The sequence below is a fragment of the Opisthorchis viverrini genome (assembly GCF_000715545.1).
Source record: "Opisthorchis viverrini unplaced genomic scaffold opera_v5_269, whole genome shotgun sequence".
NCBI lineage: Eukaryota > Metazoa > Platyhelminthes > Trematoda > Opisthorchiida > Opisthorchiidae > Opisthorchis > Opisthorchis viverrini.
Window position 1 is genome coordinate 622,217 of NW_008751927.1, and position 20,990 is coordinate 643,206.

The following is a 20,990-nucleotide window of genomic DNA, read 5'->3' on the forward strand; positions in this document are numbered from 1 at the left end:
AGACTGCCATAAGGGATTACTGGAAATTTCCCCGTGGTATAAAGCCATCTCCGTAAAATGACCTGGATGAGGAATTTGTGTACTGAACTTTCTTTCTATGAAAAACGCGCAGCGATTCAACAATGTTATGACTAGAACTTTGTCCCACGCGCATGGGCTTCGAACGCTGCAGAGGTGGTCTCGCAGGTACATACTCGGGCCGCCACACCAGAGCGAATGGATTGGGTAATGCTGACAATTTTGTGGGAGATCTGAGCTTTCGGAAAACGATTCATAACACCTTCATGTTCACAGAACCAAAGGCCTCCGTGAAGTCTACCAAAGAAGAATATAACGGCTGGTTCCGTTCCCGGTATTTTCTTGTTGCTGATGCTCCGCAAAAATAAGGTCAGTCGTGCTGCATCCGTTTCAGGATTCACACTGCTGTTCAAAGGCGTTTTACTTCAGAATATTTGTCTCTGAGAGGAACGTTTTGCCTGCACTGTAAGGGCTGAACCCTCAATAGCTCCGCACATTCCGTTGGCTTCATTTCCCTCGCTACAGTGGCATGGCTATACCGTCCTTGATCACTTATGGGACAGTTTCTATCTCCCAGAATGAGAAAATTAAGTAAGAAGCCTCGTCTTCCAGTACTGATCCACTCAGTTTGGATATTTCTGTGAGTATACCATCTTCTAGGACAGCTCTTTCGTTTCGTAGTTCACTTGTTGCCATCACTGACTTTCAGTCTCGGTAGATGGCTTGGAAAAACCGATCTTCACAAACGCTTCACGCAACTGTGCAAGACAGTCTTAATCTACGTTGGACGGTTTGTCAAGTAGTGCTGGGAAACTATGGTAGCGTTGAGTTGCACAACCCGTGAACAACATCTTTTAGAAAATTCCGTAATTCTGACTGGTTAGATGACAAATTAACTCAACGGCAAGGCCACTCCAAAGCCAACCGCACCAATAAATGATCAGTGTTTCAATCCCTTTGCAAATGATACAATCCCAGAGGATTTCCATGCCCAATTCTCTGATCTGTCCAAGTCCCTATAAGCGCTTTCTCAGCGTTAGACCACATGTTAGTGATGAGAAAGAAGAAGGTAGCGAACAAAGCTTGTTTTCTGTAATCACCAGAAGGCTTAGAAACTCCGTTGATACGACATACTTGGCCGCTAATCTATGTTTGAGCTTCAACTCCAGCCCCACTATCAGATTCTGCTTGAAAGACAAATTGCCACGTTCTACCACCAGCTTTTGTGTGTACTCATTCGTATGCTCGTGCCGAGCATCATACGTTGGTCGTACGACAAGGCACTTGTCGGACAGAATACGAGAACACAACCCCGTATCTCTGAGTGGTAGGGGAAAGAAACCAGGCTCAAGCGCGATTGTGGCACACTTGGCCGAAACCTGTCATATCATAGTCAAGAAGCAAGCCTTCACCATCATATACCGGGTACCTCTGAACGGATCACGACTCGTACGATCCAGACTACTATCGATCGCAGAGGCGATAGGTATCCGACTGCTGGATCCACAACTTTGCATCCAAAAGAAACTTGTGCGACCTCTGAACTTGAACTGGCCTACGAAACATCTGGTCCCACAAGTCTCTCTGACATTGACGTCACTTACTTGACTCCGTGACCCATTGGCCTACCCCTCACCCAATCCCCTTCCTTTGACTTCTATTTCTCTAAAGTGTATGTAGCCCCGATCGTAATCTTTTCCACGTGATTTCTGCTACCATATAAATTTGTGGTGTATTAGCCGAGATGAACAATCACAGAAAACAAGCTTCGTTCGCTACCTTCTTCGTTCTCATGACTACAACGGGTATATTCAGCCGCATATGTTAGTGACGTTGGGTTTCATAGTCGCGCGTATACTTAGTAGACACCGGCAGTGCCTCCGTTTCCGAGTAATCCGATTATTCCTTACGTCTGTTTGGCACGACCGACTCAAGCGTTAACATAATCTATGAAAACAGGCATCCAATTACCCAGATCGATATGATGACAGTTGATAATTCCTGGAATGCTTCCCGTACAGCTCCTTGGTGAGGAATCATACATACTAACAAAAGGGCAAAAAGTCAATGTGACGATGTAAGATTGGTAGTCACTAACTTTGCACTGATGCCGTTCAGTTCATCCAGCATTTTTGCGCTCATGGGATCAGTCAGCATAGATAGGGCTCCATGTTTTCGTCAACTGTCTTGTGAAGTTTTAGCTCAGCAGACTCTGTACCCAGCTACCTGTAATTTTCCCTGGCTTAGAGCAGCTATGCCAACGCGATAGCGTTTTTGCACCTAGGCTTCAAGGGTGGTACAACTATCGGGTCTGTTTCTTACCTGTCTAGAAGAGTCCTAAAGATCATGGTTCCCAGCCGAGCTTGACGTCCTCACTATTCTTTGCCTGTGGTTGCTACCTCGTGCAACTTTTAAATATTCACTACCGGTTCCTTTGATTAAGCCCTACTAAGCGTAGTTCAATTTCCCATTATTGAGGCAGCTTTATGGAGACCAACGTATCAAAAGTCTGACCCAGTTAGCGATGAAGAGCTGGCCTAGCCCAAGGACGCAAGAAAAGCATAGGCCTATGACTCATAATGCTGCCGCGTGCAGGTGCGTTTCGCTCCGCCTGGGTTTTGGAAGTATTCCAACCATACACTGTATTGCACCAAGGGTCACGGCCAATCGCTCAGGGACCGGAGGAAGGTATGGAGGCATGGGGGGGACATCTTAATTACTGCCCTTCAGATGCCCGTGGTACGAGGACCTGTTGCTCTTCGGTACCATTCCTGATATGGTAAAGCACCAAGGCAGCGTTGCATGTCGGATCATTGTGCCACTGAAGCCCAACCACCATGATAAGGTGGCGGCTATCGGCATGTTTACGTACCTCTGGGGCATTAACTGCTGTGCAAACGAGGTTAGGAATACTGACCGACAGAAGAAATCTAACGCGTCTCTAAACTCAAAAAAGACCAAGGCTGCAGGTCACCTGCGCACGCGGCGTTGGTCTAACATCTGACGGGGTGAAGAGATATGGTTTTCAACTCGGCCTCTGCAACAACAGCCATACGCTGTTACTTGAGGACTGCTGCTTTATATTTCGAATTCCGAAGCGGAATCGCGTCGGCTGATTATGACGTTTCCTTCAGTGGCATCTCGCTTTAAGTCAAGAACAAATGGACCCAAACCCTGTCTGTCCGACTTCTCTGATTCGACCACTGGATGTTGTAAAGATCGCTATCCATGATTGACACCAGGAAATCGATACCAGCAGGCAACGAGTATGACGGCGTGCGCAAGTCCTTCAAACGCCAAAACTGAAGAGCCTAAGGAAAGACCAAGAGCTCTGGTGGACATCGAAAACTCGGGAGATGGAAGGCTTTTGCTATCGGACAGAGCCATGCCCCATACTAAGTGATACGATCGACTGGCCTTAGGAAACCAAAAGTCAGTCAAACGATAAGTGAAAAAGATGTCTGATTAATTCACTGGCAAAATCGTCGATTGGAAAGATGGGCCGAGCACCTCGAAGAACAGTTCAGCTAGCTTCCTGCAACAGTCTGTGGAGATAATGCACACGGGCGAATGGAATGTAAACCTTGATCGCCCTTCGGAAGAAGAAATAAGGTACGAAATAGCCCTACTAATGTGTCAGAAAACACCAGGACCAGACGGTCTGTATCCACCCCTCTTCAAAGAAGGCGGAAAATCCCGGGTGACCCATCTGGCAAAGCTTATTGGTACCATATGGCAGGCAGAGGTGCCCGCAGAATGGGGCACGTCGACAGTTATCCCTATCTTCAAAAAGGGTGCACGGACGCCGTGTGAAAAACACCGTGGCATCAGCCTATTACCTATAGCATCGAAGATGCCCTCTGGCCCTATCCTTCGAAGGCTGACTGAACATGGGATGACAGATCCGTGAAAACCAAGCTGGGTTCTGCCTTGCAAGAGGATGCACCGGTCATATCTTCGCCCTCCGACGGATTCTGGAACAGCGACACTGCTCCCAGCAACCAGCGATGGTTGTGTTTCTTGATTTGAAAGCTGCCTTTGACTCTGTGGACTGCCAGGCACTGTGGAAGTGTCTATGTAGCAAAGGTGTTCCGCATGAATGTTTGACCCTCCTTAAAGCGCTGTACGCCAACTCCCGTGGTCGTGTGAAGGTCTACGTGAAGCTCTTGCCTGAGTTCACCACAACAAGTGGTGTCAGACAGGGCTACCCTCTTTCATCCTTTCTCTTCAAATTCGTCATTGATACGATCATGGAAGACGCACTACCAGCCTCTAATGCCTGTGGGGTCGAAGTGCTCCCGGGGCGTCCGCTCACAGATATCGAGTACGCATAAGACATAGCTCTTCTGGAACCTGACCCCGTGGTAATGCAAATAATATTAAATAATCTAAATAATTCTGCCTCACGATTCGGGTTCACATCTGCGAAGTGCAAAATAGGCAAGTCTATCTACCTGGGCAGCTGTATCGTGCCGGTTGGCTGGTGAGACATATTTCCATCCGGATTGGGAAGGCCAGTGCAGCTTTTGTGAACCTGCGTCACTTGCGGCGTAAACGTGACATCAACTTAACCATCAAGGGTCGAGTTTACAATCCTGCGCTGCAATCCATATTGCTGGGCCAGAAAGCTCACAGATATCGAGTACGCATAAGACATAGCTCTTCTGGAACCTGACCCCGTGGTAATGCAAATAATATTAAATAATCTAAATAATTCTGCCTCACGATTCGGGTTCACATCTGCGAAGTGCAAAATAGGCAAGTCTATCTACCTGGGCAGCTGTATCGTGCCGGTTGGCTGGTGAGACATATTTCCATCCGGATTGGGAAGGCCAGTGCAGCTTTTGTGAACCTGCGTCACTTGCGGCGTAAACGTGACATCAACTTAACCATCAAGGGTCGAGTTTACAATCCTGCGCTGCAATCCATATTGCTATACGGGCCAGAAACGTGAACGGTGTGCACCGAGGACATCAAGACTTTCAGTGTTTGACCACCGATGTCTTCGGAGCATTGCCCGAGTCTGGTGGGAACACCGGAACAGCAATGCTGAAGTACGCCGAATAGTATTCGGAAATAACTCGCCCATGATAGATGAGCTGGCTACGACGGCTTGGCCACGTGCTCCCTATGCCAGTTAACCGACATTCTCGAAGTTTTTTTGCAGAACCACGCGGAGGGTGCAACGAGCCAGGAGAGGTCAAACAATGACTTGGCAGCGAAGTGTGAAAGTCATTACTAGCAAACTCAGCTGCTGTCTAGGCTTGGGCATACTGGCAGTATCCCAGCCGTCGTGCTTCCTTCTGGTGGCATGGCAGCTGGGCATCGAAAGGATGCTACAGCTGAACGAACGAAACTCAGCTGCGCTGGACATTACTGTATACCTGGAGGGACACCCCGGAAAGGGCCACATCAACGGTTGCAGACATTAACAGATATGACCCAGCCGCGTCCTCAATGACGCTCGTGAATCCAAGCTGTTGCCATGCGTAGCTTCCTTCCCAACCCTCCACCTATAGGTCCACTGACAAACCTGTATTCACGCACCAATTCATCAGCTCCCGCCTCCAATGCGCGGCTACCCACCCTATCTCCCCAAATTATCGATGGACGAAACTGTGGTAGCTACAACCACTGTACGACAAGTCCGCGGCTCTTAACACTGGTAATGATGAAGACATCAAATATCCAGCCAAACAGTTGGTAGAGTGTGGTGCACGGATTTCTGCTTTTCTTGACAGAAACTATCCACAGACCACCTGAGGACAGAAGCGGGTTTCTGATCACATACACACACACACTGTGTGTGTGCAGAATCCATCAGCTCGAGTGGAGGCATAGAATCCCGGACACCAAAGTCTTTCAGAAAAAGAAGAATGTTGGAATCGAATGCAATATGATGCGAAACCGACTATGTTGGTTAAACCAACTGAAACGAGTAGCCGACGCTCCTACTTCAAAACAACTAGCCAGCGGTCACCTCAGGAACAGGACTCGCCCGAAGTCCCGATAATTCCACAGACTTCGGGTAGGCTTGAAAAACCGTAGCTTCCATTTCAAATTATGTGAACACCTGATAATCCACAGGACGGCCTAAAGAAGAGCTATCCAAACAAGCGTAAGAACCTTTGGACCTGGACGTGTCTTGATTCTGCGAAACAGGGGAGAAATGCGGAAAGGACTCAATGTCCTCAAAGCAACCCAGATCATGTAAATTTGTGCCAAATGCGGAAAGAGTGGACTGTATCACCGACGTACTAACCACCAACTCATGTTAAACGTAACCATCTAGGACTGAGTTATTTTTTGTCCCACTTTCCAATGAGTACCTGCTCGAACTTGCCGTCCTAGGGATGCCAAAACTATCAGCCACCTTTAATCGTATTGTAAATGGAATACCTCCAGGTTACTAACTACTACCTTAGCTGCATAGACCCACGACACTCTTGAGGAAATAAACAGACAGCCGGAGAACCTACTGGTGAATGGCATTCCGAATGCGTTGTGTTTTGATAGCTGAGGTAGAAAAATAAGGCCCAACAAAGTGAAACAATGAGTGCATATATGCGCTGGAAAATCACAAGGCAGGTAAACAGAGAAAAGCTGGACATCAGGTGCCAGAGTATGATCAATAAGAGAATAAAAACATCCTGGGAGGGAAACAATGACTGGATCAGATAAGCGAGTTTACAAAATGATACGTTAACAGCTAAAAATCACAGACGATCTGACAAATGAGGTCGGTATGCTTGTTTTAGGCATCAACATTTTCTGGACCGACAGCGTGGTGTACAACAACAGTCACTTCCGTATGTGAGCATGTCGAAGTTCGGCTGTTCCGGTCAGGTGTTTTCTTGGATTTAGAGGCAAGAGAACTCGAAGATGACTGTGATGACTGAGTAGAAGTCAATTCGGGGGGTTGGTCATTCGAAGACAACTGTCTTGAAGCACCAGCTGAATGCTGAAGCTTATGTGCCGACAACGAATCTGCAACACCTATTGAGAAATTTGGTTGGGTGTATTAGAAATCAATCAAAAGGAGAGACTGCTGCATGTTAGATATCTGTCTACGGCGTCGTGAGATATTCAAAAGTCGTATTCAGAGCCGGGGCTTTCAAACCTCTCAAGATACCCTAACTGGATAGCAAATAATCGGATTTCAAACGAATTATTTCAAAATTTCCATGATGCTTGAGTGACAGCTGTGTAGAAAAGTTGTGAGGACGTCCTAACATACAAAAAAAGCAAAAAAACACGGTATCAACAATACAATGTGCTAGAAATGAGCCTGAAACTGTCAGTCACAGAGTGGGTGGTGCCAGTTGGGTCCATCGGGTCGTCCATTCACGGACGCTGAAGAGGACAGTAGTCGAACTTAAAATACCCCAACAGTACTCTCATGTGGTACCAAACGTGGTGAAGATAAGAAAACGAAAGGATGGCACACCCCAACCAGGAAAAACCTAGTAAAACATTTCATAGATGCAACTGATTAGCGGAAGGACAGCCAAATTTATACGACTTAATAATCCCAAAAGGAAGTCTGGGTAACGTGCCACACAGGGAGTGCAATTGCTATACGAGAAAAAAACGTGAAGGAGCCAACATCTGTGAAAAGCCGGGAGAAGAAGGATGGCATAGGAACAAGCCCAACAACAGGTCGTGTCAGACAGTGTGGCAGAGGTCAGTTTTCCTGCGGGGAACGACCTGCAGCGAAAGTAGAAGCATTGCAAAAAGTGATACGCTACCAAGTCTCGGAAGGCTACTCGACTAGAAAGCAATAGAAATCTGGATATCGAGCAGGTCTCCGAAGCCCAACCGCTAAGAAGATTCCGCAGTCCAGTAGAAGTGTCTCATACTCAAGAGAACAGCGTTACCAACAATTAAGACCAGACAACAACATCGATTGTGAAGACAAGAGAGGAAGTTCATCGGGTTCAAACTTCCTCACATTCGATGCAACTTACCTTTGACGAACTCTCCTGTCATCGAAGTCAGCAACAGAACAAACTGTTGGATAGCTATCAGCACATACTACTCACAGATGAGCCAGATGCTTGGAAGTTTTATGGGCATGCATAACAACAAAACAGTCTTTCTGAAAAGACTGATTTGGCATATGTTCTCAGCCTATGAAAACAGCGAGGCCGTACCCGAGACTAAAATGAGTTCACTCAAGTATCGGGTTAATTGGTCGGGACGATGTATTTGAAAATGACAATGCAGTGGTTACCATATGCTACTGCACCAAAAAAATCGAATTATGTGCTATTGTGTAAATCTGGCAATTAGCTGGCCTGATTTCAACGTGGTCTAAAGCTTTTGAGGTGATGGCCGGAATACTTCCTCGCAGACTGGTGGCGTACGTTGGTCGCATCAATCTTTTACTCTTATTCATCCAAAATTTGCTTTTCAATTTGATTCGCCATTTCCCGGCTAAGCGCCTTGCCGTTCGATTCATCAGTCGCCTAGCTATAGTAAAAAATACGGGTGGTCCCATAATTGTGTCACGGGGTACATAAACCTTTTGAATGTAGCTAGACCAATTGCAGGCAAGCCACAAATCCTGTGTGCAAAACCACGAATCGTGTGCTTCGGAAGAAAAGTAAATTTATCTCGTGCGGAATCAAAGTTGCAGAGCGCAACGCCATATTGCGGTTTTAACGCCGCCTGTTCACATACACCTGGGCCCAGCTATTAGGCACATCGAAGCGCTGTTCAATAGACGTCACTCAATCCGCACGTATTGGAAATACATACTATCAACTTACACCTAACTACAGCCGACCACGTGTGTTTGGGTGACATCTGAAGATACACAGGTAGCATACGGTGGCCGGATATGGGACCCACATTGACAGGACACAACACTTAACAGCCATGCCTTGCACCAAATGCGATTGGTCTCGTTGCACAAACAACAGCAGCAGTTATGTACACACTGCTAGTTATGCCATCTAATCAAAGCATATCATTAAGGTACTGGATTTAGAAACCACTCTGAAAACTAAGCGCGATTACATATTCACAGCTTATCCCGTTGTCCCATTCAGGACGCCTATATAAAGGACCATGTGAAAAAAGGAACGGATAGTTGGGTATTGGTTTACGACAGCGGAGTGCTCAGTGGTACGAGCACGGATTCACTGACCGAATATCCGACCGAAATATTCGAACCCGACCTCTGCTTCTCGACTTCCCCTGTCTAGACTTGGGAAACCTGGCAGTATCCCAGCCCTCGTGCTTCCTTCGGAAGACACGGCAGCTAGGCACCGAAAGGGCGGTACAGCTGAACGATTTTTACTGTTTTTATTAGTTCGGGTATGGGAATGGGTGATACTCAAGCTTAAACAATTATTATAGGTTGTGGAAACGAAATGCTTTTTTAATGTGAACATCAAGCAGGCAAAAAGCAAACCATGCAATTGTTGCCTAAGCGAAAGAGGACGCATAATTGGATGGCGGTATTGAAAATAAAGGAAAGACTAAGCCTGGAATTATGTCTCTGCGGCCGAATAACATACCTTCAGCCCCAGTCGCAGAATCAAATACATTAATGTTCGTGTTCGAGGCCTCTGAGCGACCTAACTGGGAGTGACGCATTTCGGATGTCTCTATTCCTGTCCATTAAGGTTTGGGGATATCGAACAGGATAGGGCTGAATAGAAACAAGCATACCAGACAAGTTTGTCGAACTACGACAGGGATATCGAAGCCGTATTCGTACTTCCAAGAACGTGTGATTGCTGAAGGTTGCTTCGGTACAACAGTCATGACTGTGTGTACAGAAAATCAAGAAAAGCTGAGGTTTCGTAAGACAACAGTTAACCTTCAGAACGATTCCCTTACAACCAACAGAAACATAACAAATTCATCTGTTATCGTTTCAGGTGGTAGCTAGCCGACATAACACCGCAATTTGTTCGCCCATCTAACCTATATTGAATCGTTTCTGACATCAAAATAAATAAACCGGTCACCCTTGGAATGCTTTCGGTGCAATACTACCATGCACACCGGAGTAATCAAGCGAGTTGAATTACGGTCAGCTTGTCCGTGCTTGGAGAAAAGCGATGGGAGAGATAAGGTGGACTAGAAACAGGAAACGCTGGATCGGTAGTTCGCACCGTAAGCACTGAGCTGCCTCGAGTTCGTCTGAGGTGAATGTAGACTCTGTTTGGCTGAGTCACGATAGGCTGCGGTACCAAAAAAGGTCATTGTCTTTGTTACCGGAACCGCAAGCGTGCTAACGTAACAGTCGGCAGGTTCAATATGTGAAGGATAGCCATTTCTCCAAACTCACAACTGTTCAAGAAACATTGCGGATAACTTGGAACGCAAGAGCCATACTGCATATCTTTAGGTCCCGCTACTAATTTGTTCATCTTATACTTGAAGAACTAGTCGGATTACCGATTCCTGTTAAAAAGCAGTCTTTTAACTTCTTTAAGGCATGCTTATTTCCGTCATAGATAGCAATAGTTTATGGAAGTTGCGATAGCTGTTGTGGACAACAATACGTAATAATATTAGTAATAATAATAATTCATCTGTAATGCCCTTTCGGTACATGAAAGCAGAGATACTCCCAGATTGTCCAAGCCTGGAGAGGAGCAGTCGAGATGTAGCGGTTGGGTTCGAACCACAGACCGTCCGGTCAGTAAGTTCGCGTCTTAACCACTGATCTATCTCGAGCAAATAGGCATGAAATACGCATTCGAACTTCGAGGACCGGCACCCAGAACAACAGTATATCAGTCCACTGTGAATGCACAGACCACAATGTCACCGCGAACGATAGTTGGGCCACAGACCGTGGAACGAAAACTTTTACTCTTAAGTGAGGTTTTCTGAACGAATGTTCTGTTATGAACTTGTGCTTGTTTGTCAACAGTGTAGCCGTGGTAAGAAGGATGTTTTTATCGGTTTGGTCTTATTCAGTAGAGCGGAAATGTATGGACGCTTGTTTAACACGCCAAAGTTTCAACGTCACAAACTGAAAGTCATGACAAGCTATTTACTTGTCAAGCACATCCTGTGGATGACGTACAACTACTGATGAGACTTGTTGACAAGGTTCACCACGGAAATAACAGTCACGGAAAGGTACTCTATCAGAGTGTTTATCAAGGTGCTCACATAAGGAAGGAGAAAATCGAAGAAGAAACAAGAGTAATAAATCAGATGTACTTTGTTCGCTTGATGCCGATGGACAAGTCGCGACTAGTCAAGTCACCACCAAACACGACCAGATATTTGCCCATCAGTGGGCCTGGTATGAACGTGATCGGCAAATAAAAACCAAGACGAAAAAACTGCAGCCGTCCGATAATGTATGCTGTCTAGTCCAGACAGAACGTAAAAAAAATTGGAAATATTATGAGGAACGGCTGGTTTCAACCTGTTTATGGATTATCAGGCAGCTGCCACCCTGAGTAACCCGAGTTCGCGTTCAGCTGTAGCACCCTTCCGGTGCCTAGCTGCCATGCCACCCGAAGGAACCACGAGGGCTGGGATACGGCCAGGTTGCCCAAGTCAGGGGAAGCCGAGAGGCAGAGGTTGGATTCGAACCGCGGACCTTCCGGTCAGTAAATTCGCGCTCTAACCACTTGGACCATCTCGCCCCCACCTGAGTAACCCGAATGCAAACAAATCGTTGATTGAAAATGGAATTTACTTTCACATCTCTTTTAGCGAAAGGTTGACCACAAGCTAGCCTCATGTCTTCCATATATCCCGATGGAAGTAGGAACCTGAGAGGTTTTTAAGCCAGCAGCAGCATATTGGTGAATAAGTTAAAAAGATTAAAGTTATCGTTGTAATGATGATCGTCATCAATAGTCAAAGACGCCACTCCGCAGCTGATGGAGAAATATCAAAGTTAGTCCCCCGGGGGCTTGTCGTTTGTCAACAAGAACTGCACGATGTTCATTTTAGACAGTGTCCAAAAGGTCACAATGTCCTTCGAACATGTGACAGAAGTTATTTATATTCTCTGCATCCACTCCAGTACCGATAGGATACTGTTCCATTTCTTGTGTATATCCATTCAAAATGAAGAGCGCGCGTTTGCACGCACTTTGTCTTGTTGGCCATTGTAAGCAGCATCGGAACCCAACCCAACCGGGTTTGCTTCACAGAGTCCAGTGGAGGACACCGAGAAATGGATTTCGAAAGTAAAATGCGCAACCACCGCGCCAGCTGAGCGTTCAATCGTCCAATGAACAAGCTACACCAAATATGAAAACTCTCGGTTATCGCTTTAGTCCAACGTTATCCTCAGCTCAATGGTCATGGGCAGGTCCATCAAAAACCAACTACTGGCTACCGAATACGTGACACAACGCTGAAACTGTTTGAACTGTGTTCCCTCCCAACATAAGTAGTGAACACCAACACAGTGAAAAATTAACATGACATACCTTTTCCTGTTTATGATCTCATCTATTCACGCAATATAATATAGTGAGTATTTAAATTGGATGCCGGGTTGACTTAATCAATGATATCGACGTTCTCCCCAGTGTGCTTCTGGTTAGTTCCATGGCTGGGTGTTACTAATTGCAACAGGCGCCACATAGTCAAGTTAATCAGAACATATCGACTTTTTTTTCAAGAAAAATATTAGAACTTACTGGTGGAGTTTTTCGAATTTCGACGCCTTGAACTTGGGCTACAGGGCAAGGAATTCGCAAAAGATGTGGCTTCAGTGTTGACGGATACTGAGTGGTCACCACTCACGTCCAGACAAGCTGCGCTGCGGGTCGAAAGGGCGGGGGAGTGCGGGCGGAGAGATCCCTCGGATGAACCAGGAATGAGGAGAGGGGTGGCTTCTGTGGAAGAGTGTGGTACCGGAACGTGTACAGTGTCCGCAGACTGAAACGTACCATAGGAACCAGTCGAGCGTGGTTGCTGTTCAAGTGTGACTGGACCGGTTTCGGTTTCAGACTCGGATTCACTAAGCAGATGGTCATCACCTCCATCTTCCGCATCAACGGCCGAAGTCCTGACACCAGAACGGAGCCGTGCTAAGAATGATTGATGTTGTCGCCTTTCGAAAACCGGCCGCTTGCAAATAGGGCAAACGCGCCGTCCTTTTAGGAGCCATGGGTCAATACATCTTGTGTGATACACTAAATGAAAGATTGGGAGTGAATGAATTCAATGATGAAAATCACATAACTTGGGAAATAAGATGCGAAAATACAACCTCACAAGAAAATCCACCACCCTCACTGACAGGAGAGGTAATTCTCTTAAAAGTGAATTTTCTCGAGAGAGGAGAGTGAGATCAAGCCAGGCCACAAAGATTCATGCTGAAACTCCACTTATACCACTAAATCAAACGAACAAACGATATGATAATTAAAGTGGCAAGAAAAGTTGGCCGCTTACCACCAGTAGACAATCCTCTATAACATGCCCAATGGGGTTCACAGGACAATCGGTAACTTTACCCTCATTTTGGGTTAAGCGAAAACGCAGTGTTCATGTGCAATTTCTTCAGCTATGTTAGGGATTTGCGCTCATGACCTGACATAACACACTATTTACAAGAGTACCACAAATGAACGATTCAGACAGGAGTCAGTTGTGTCTCGCGTTAATACCAGCTTAACTTGCAAATGAGTTACATCAGACATTTCAAAGTCCTAAGTTCCTGCATTTCCTGCAAGTGATCCGGGGTATGGTAACCTTACTGAAGTGGAGTGTGATCCTGTTTCAAAGCTTCTCCACTGGATAATGACCTGAAATCTTTTGAAACTCATCCTCAACTAATAACAGGAACGTTTCGCACTCATTTGTGGTAGTACGCACTGTCCAGGGACAACTTATATCCGTTCTGAGGTAAGTAATGGTCATCCGTGTCACTATCCGAACTAGGTTGAGAGTAAACATAGTTTTTGAGCAACCGAAAACGGCTTGCTTCGCATAGAAAGAGAAGCGTTTGGCTTGCAGGGCTCGTTTGCTCAGTCTTGTGTAAAGTGGAAACGACCGAGAGACGAACGGTCCATGATATGGCAACGGACTATGACAGCTGTTGCCTGCCTGGATGAGGACGCCACGATTCAACCCATCAATGGTTAAAGACCGGTACACATGACTCAATCCTGCAGTCAGTGGCGCTCCAGCTTCAAAACTACCATGTTCAGTGTGTAACTGCCCAGTTTTTCGTCCCAGACTGATCCAATACGAACAAACTGATTACGCCATTGACTCCAGCACTTCACTACACCACACAGCCATCCCATTTTCAGTGACCGAAACTTTAGCAGATGGAACCAATATAACTTGGTGCATAGTTTAGAGCTGCTAAACTGGGCTGAACTGAAAGAAACGGCCTTCTGCTCCTTTAACTTCCAGTTCCAAACAGGGCCTGGCATTGAGAAGGAGTCTCCCACGCCACCAAACGCCGAACGTGTTCCCTCGGCAGTAAAGCTCTCTACTGATCTATGGCTCTCTCCTAATTCAGGAAGTCGTTCCCTGCAGTTTGGAGCGACTGAACAGGACTTCACGTTGAGTTGACACGAGGTTGGTGGTAAAATGTGAAAGACTATCGATCAGTGGTATCAAATACAATGCGCCCGTGTTTTATAGGGACCAAATTCATGTAAGTAAGAGGGGTCCTGACTGAGATGTTAGATTTGTGTATTATCGGAATTCACCCATTGATTTCATTTGTAAGGTATTTTGCAGTCGTGAAATGCTACAGCAAAAAACGTAGGTCTTTCCGATCCCATGAATTGCAACAACAGAAACAACGGTTTATCCATTCTCTTCTGTTGCAAAAACATTCAGTTCTTCGGTAATCATCAAAAGTCATCGTTCTGTCAATATTCGTGTTTCTGGCGAAAAACGGCTTGCCCACAGTCGCTCTAGTCCGCTACACGTCGTGTTGAGACTAACCCCATCGTTGGTACACAGGACAGATAACAACACATCCCCACTAACCATAGAACGAAGTATGCCAGAGCACGCTGTGTTATCACAGACGGCAATCATGGATATAACCACAGGTAAAACAAGGCGCCAGCTTGATTACCTTACTGTATGAACAGCTCCCTACCATTGGTGATGCCGAATCCAAAAGTTACCTATACGACCTGTTTCAGAGACACATCGCGCAAATGATGATGTCCGGTTACGTGTTATTGATACTGAGCTGTTATCTGCAAGACTTGTGGCTCGAAGTACCAAACGGGCACCAGTCCACTCTAACTACATGTTTCAACGCAATGACAAGCAGGTAAATCAATATACGTGTGCATCAGGATGATCAGGCGTACTGTTGAAAGAAGTGTGAAATACAAGTCCTCTAACTGCGGAGATTAAATGTAACTGAGTGGCTAGAAGCGCGTGGTTGAAGGTGCTTTTGAGTTTGTGTCCTATACTGTTAGCAGTGTGGTTTCCCTTAAATTGTAGGCATGAAGTGACCACTTTTTATGGAACACGCTAATCTGTTCGACACAGCGAATTCTTTACAGAGCGGAGATGCAGAGTCCGGTCCACCTCCGGAGGTGTATCCGTGATCAATCTGAACACTATCAAGCAGAGAAAGCAATATCGTGACTTCCTGGTCCGATGATGCAAAAGAGGAACAAGAAAGCCACCAATCGCTTCGCCGAAACTCGTAAGCCACGCACAGACTTCTATCCGATTCCTAATGGTATACATACGTAGATCCACCAATGGATTTTGATGAGTCGAGTCGACCTGCTTACGTCAGATCTGAAGATCTTGTGTGGATGAACCCTTCTAATGAAACTATGTTATGCACCGTTCGTGCAGGTACTTTATCTAATTCATCGTAGTCAAGAGGCCAAAACCTGATGGGTGTCACAGAAATAAGAAGAGACAAACAGAAAGATAAACCTAATGTGACAGACAGGTCACTTTCGAACACAGCCCGAGCACCACTACAATTCCTGAGTGACAACAGCATCAAACACAGAGGCGCCACCATAACTTGAAGAGTCTTTTGCAAAAAGAACCAATAGGTAGCGGGGGATAGCTTAATTTCTGGTATCCACGATCATTCTAAAAGCCCATTACTTCAACGACGACGGAAATTAGCAATGGAAACATGACTGAAATAGGATGGTTACCACTTTTTCAACGTCTCCGGCCATGCTCATGGCGCCACGAGAACCCCAAATCGAGTACACATGTTCTCGTAATCTCGTCCATATCGATCCGTCCTGTCAATATGTTGAGGCATCAAGCAATTCAGAAAAAGAATACACAGATAGAAGAAAGATAGCTAAGTTGTTTGAGACCACTTACCATGCTCACATGGTAGCGTGCGTAGCCTGTCTCCATCCTCATAATCCTCCAGACAGATGACACATTTCCCATCGGGAGTTTGGCCTGCATAACAAGTTGGGAGGTTGTTAGCAAAGTGGGCGGAAGGGGAAGCACACATCAAAATACAATTCACTCTACACCATGAGGACAAGTGTTACTGTTAGGTCATCCTAACTCGGCGGAAAATTTTCGGCAATAATAAATGAGGTAGTTTCAGAGGAAACATTGTAAATATACATTGTCTGTTCCACGACAAACACAATAAGAAACCAGAAGGGCACAAGTATGACCTACCCTTAATGAACTTTGTGCTTGGCAGGCAATTAAGCTGCCTGGAAGTGAGACAACGGCGAAGACGTCTTCGGCGTTGATCGTGCCAGCGGAAAGCGCACATGCATAAAACGCCCAATAAGAAGAGGCCCAACACCGATAGAACAGGGACCACGTACCAAGTGATATCTGTCTTATGATTGGCATATATTTCAATAACGTAAGCGCTGCAGTGAAAAGAAAACGATTTTGAAAAAAATGAGCCGAAATGGGGGAAAAGAATCGAATCATCAACCGCGCACAGGGAACTGAGAAGAGCCACTTAACAATGTATTTCCAACTCGAACCAACTAGGAATTTATCACATGACAGGAGTGTCAAAACCGGGCTAAAACCAGCAGAAAATAGACTATCAGCCGCTAGCCCTCCAAGGCGTTAGAAAAATGTATTCTCATGCACGGTTAGCTAACGAACAGCATAATAAGGCTATGGCTATTGGAATTCTGTGTCAGTGCTCACGCAGGTGGATCCCAAAAACCCACATCCAGGTATTCTTCTTGGGGTAAATATGATTTTTACTTAGGACCACATACCTGAGGGCCAATAACTCATGGAAATTCCTGCGGTACAGTAACCACTGACAAACGCGCTCAGGCAGATGATTAATGGATCTCTTAGATTGAATTCACTTAGAATATCAGTGTTACGGGCTCTCTCTTCTCCCAAGAAGTACATTCGTTAGGCGTGTTGCCCAAGTTCAGACTAGTGTCACCTAACCCACGCCCCCCAAGGCCGATGGGTAGTAATATGCGACAGCGGCGGAAGACTGATATGCCGCTTCAGGTAACAGTTTACAAAGGTATAGGGAGTTCAACATGCACCCGCAAACAAAGCTTTTGTAACTCGAAGAGCTGGTTCAAAATACTGTCAGATATCCTATTGGTGCAAATACGTGCACTTCTGAACGAAAACCCAGACACCTACCGAACAGGATGAGGAAAGTAACATTATTTTCACATTACCAGTACGCTACTTGACGGACATAGGTAAAAAAGTTCGGCAGAAGGTTGCTGTCGCAACCAGAGGCAACTGCTTTCTGTAAATATAACGCTAGGAGAGTGCTCCTTTCATTCCTTCTTCAGTGTTTGATTCAAAACTGAATGCAGAAGTTTCCCGAGGAAGAGAAGCCAAGAGAAGTGAAAAGATCGTTGGCTATGAAGAAATATCCGCTCTTGGTAGGTGGTCTTGAAGTTTCATTCTGGGACCCAAGTCTTTTCGCCCAGTGAAGGGATTGGCTTTTGGGAATTCGTTTTTAGGAACAATTATTGCAGTTCGATGGTCGAAACGTAGATGACTTGGGTGCTGCAAGAAACGTTTTGTTATTCTTGAGGCTCACAGGTTTCAAGAAACAAGCCCTAACAAACACGTAATTTTTGGACAGCATTTCAGTTCCCTATCCATTCAGACATCAGTTCGTTGGAAAACACTCGTGTCCCGTGTGACCTACAAGAGAGTGACGGAAAATGTGCTGTCTTGGCAACGCACGGGACGATAGTTGAACCATGCACCAGCTAACACCGTGATATCGGGAATCAGTTGTAGGTACTTTGGGGTTTCACGGATCGAACGCTGACGAACCGTTTTGACAACTCAGGCTACTCCTTAAACCGTGGCAAAGTAGGTGGTGAATGCAGTGCGTCAATAAGTACAACTTCAGAAGGGAGATAAAGAAATAGTACGTCGATAAATACCAAGAGAGGCACACGAATATTACGAAACGAGCGGATTTATTGACCATCTAATAAATACTGAGCACCCGCATTTTAGCTCTCACTAAGTTCGCGCAACGACTAGACACCATTAGGTTGCTTCCAGAACAGCCCGCTGTTGACATGGAGTCATATAACAGCGGTATCGGTGACACCGGCCGTTTAAGCATGCCACAGGGAAGTACAAGTGGGTTATGTACGGGATGCATCACGACCAGCTCTAGAAAAAGGGAGTGCTGTCATGACTGCAGACTGTCATGACAGAGAAGTTTGTTGCCAAAAAGCACCTCCTTGAACGTGGTGCTCTCTACCCGCAAGGAGTACTACACTCGATACCTACTGGAGTAACAAATAAACGTCTTGAGTTTTGTGAATTTCTAGGCACATTTAACCTATATGTAGTTCAGTTTATATGGAAGATTGCACTTGGCAAACATTCCTTAGTGAGACAAGTGAAACGTCGTAGGAACAGAGCTTTACTTGTAGAGGAGCTTGCGGGCGACTCTGGTATTAACTAACCAAAAGCTCAAATTCTACAAGTCCCGGGTGTTCACATAACGCCTGAACATAAACAGTCTGTTGTACTTACTCTGTATGGAAAACGAATCTTTCGAACATTGCCCGGCCGTCAGATCGGCCGATCATGACTGCCGGTATATTAACCGGAAAGCCTGAAGTTTGGTTACCGAGAATGCTGTGACTTACCCGTCTTGGAGGACATGGGGAAAATATCGTCACTCAGGTGGTTAAAAACTATTGCTGCGACATAACCACCACGCTCCGCCGCTGTGACCTTTTCTTCAAAAGTACAGTTTCCACGCTTCAGCAAGCACACAAATGGTAATGCATACTTAGATGCATTCTCAGGCAGCGGCACTTTATTAACGCAGCCCTCAAGTGGATTTGAAGCGTATATTCGTCCCTAGTAGGGAAGTGTTACAGATAAAAAAAATGGTTTCACCATGATGGGAGCATTTGGGTCGATTCTCCGGCCAAACTGCGCTTCATCATCCTGAAACTCTGCTACGGACTCGTTTCGGCCTAGGTGCCTCTGGAATGAACAATCAAATACTTGGCACTCTAGACAAACCACAAGAATGGTAGCTGTTAAAGTATCCCAACGGACACACAAAAGGAAGTAAATCGAAATAATGTGGTTTCTGTCTATCATTATCGGTTCATTCGTGCATTTCGAACGCAATAGCAGACCACAAAGGTAACTTGAGACGAGATGCAAAGTTTCCAGTTCCGCGTCATACGCCTTCTGAGGGATCACATTGGGGATAAACCTAAAAACAAAAACCCCACAGGTAAATAAAAATATCCTTAATGAAATCGGTCGTTAGGTTTTTCGGATCGCAAGTAGAACACAAACCGAAGTTCACACAACGATTAACACTTGGCCAATACAATACCAAGCTGGAAAAGGTAGAAATCACACACTAAATACGGATCCTCTGGTTTGGAACTCCCATCCGAAACTCGAGCAATGAAAACCGACAGAATCAAGCCGACGGGATCAACGAGATCGATCTCCACTCAGCAAGCTAAATTAGCATCGCTTCTCATTGGTTAGCACTGCTAAATTTGGGCACCACTGACGGAGAAAGCAACATGAATTCCGACTTGGTCTTGTTCCACAGGTTCATCAAACTTCGGGTGATTGCTTCTCTTGAAGGTAGGTTAGAAGGTTAACCCCTTGTGGATAGGTATTAAAACGGGTAAACCACACGAGTTTCGACCAAACTAGCTCTGATGACTAAATCTGAACTTCTGGTATCTTTACTCTATAGACACTGTTTACTCACTTCACTTCAGACGAATATCTGCTGGGATAGAAGTATCTGGCTTGTGAAATGTGTCAGATGCACGCAGCCCAGGTCTGGTGTTCCACTGCGAGGTTAGCACAAATGGTGCTCAGTTTCGGCTCCAGTGACGGACTCCGTACACCACATGAGGGCGGGTCTATCCCATTTCGCCGTTGACCTTGTCCAGCAAGGTTTTCACTTGTTCTCGCGGCGACAATCCCATCCTTAACGGTGAGTTGGCAGTGGTTTGACAGTGATTTCGGCATCGTTGTGCGCAACAGATACCCAAATCATTACAGACGTCATTGCAGGAGGGATAGAGAGGGGCGTGGTAGGTCACAACATTTCCTGGTCTCAGAATTGGACATTCCTAGATAGCGAACTCTCAATATACATTGGAGTAACCTATGGTTAAAAACCTTCAGTTTCTGGCTGTTCTTTATACACAGAGGACGCATACATCAGAATTGGGAGGAAGACCGTGCTGATGACTTGGATGTCCGTGCGTAAAAATAATTTCAGCTCTTTTCCACGAGATGAATTTCATTCGTATAAATGTTTGCCCGACACTTTAGCCTGTCCATCAGGTGAAATAGTGGAACGAGAATACTTGAACTCGGTACACCTTGGATTATTTCAAACCTACGGTTGAGAGGCCAGGAATGCACATCAATCCAAGTAAATAACTTAGTCTTCGACTTGTTGACCCCCAATCCTACGAGTGCCGAGTGGCGAGTTACATTACTCAGTACAGGCTGGAGTTCCCTGAAGTTATTGCCCAGCAGGACGACACCATCAGCGTATTCTAAGTAAAAATCGT

General features: G+C 45.7%; 1 protein-coding gene across 1 annotated transcript; it reads right to left on the reverse strand.

The window, feature by feature from the left end:
- Positions 1 to 4,421: 4,421 nt before the first annotated feature.
- On the reverse strand, positions 4,422 to 19,651 carry T265_09344 (hypothetical protein; the record flags this gene model as incomplete). Its single annotated transcript, XM_009175384.1, has 6 exons — positions 4,422 to 4,552; positions 4,591 to 4,758; positions 12,654 to 13,151; positions 16,303 to 16,386; positions 16,618 to 16,820; positions 18,952 to 19,651. The coding sequence occupies 6 exons, from the start codon at positions 19,005 to 19,007 to the stop codon at positions 4,422 to 4,424; spliced, it is 1,140 nt and encodes a 379-aa protein (XP_009173648.1).
- Positions 19,652 to 20,990: the final 1,339 nt, after the last annotated feature.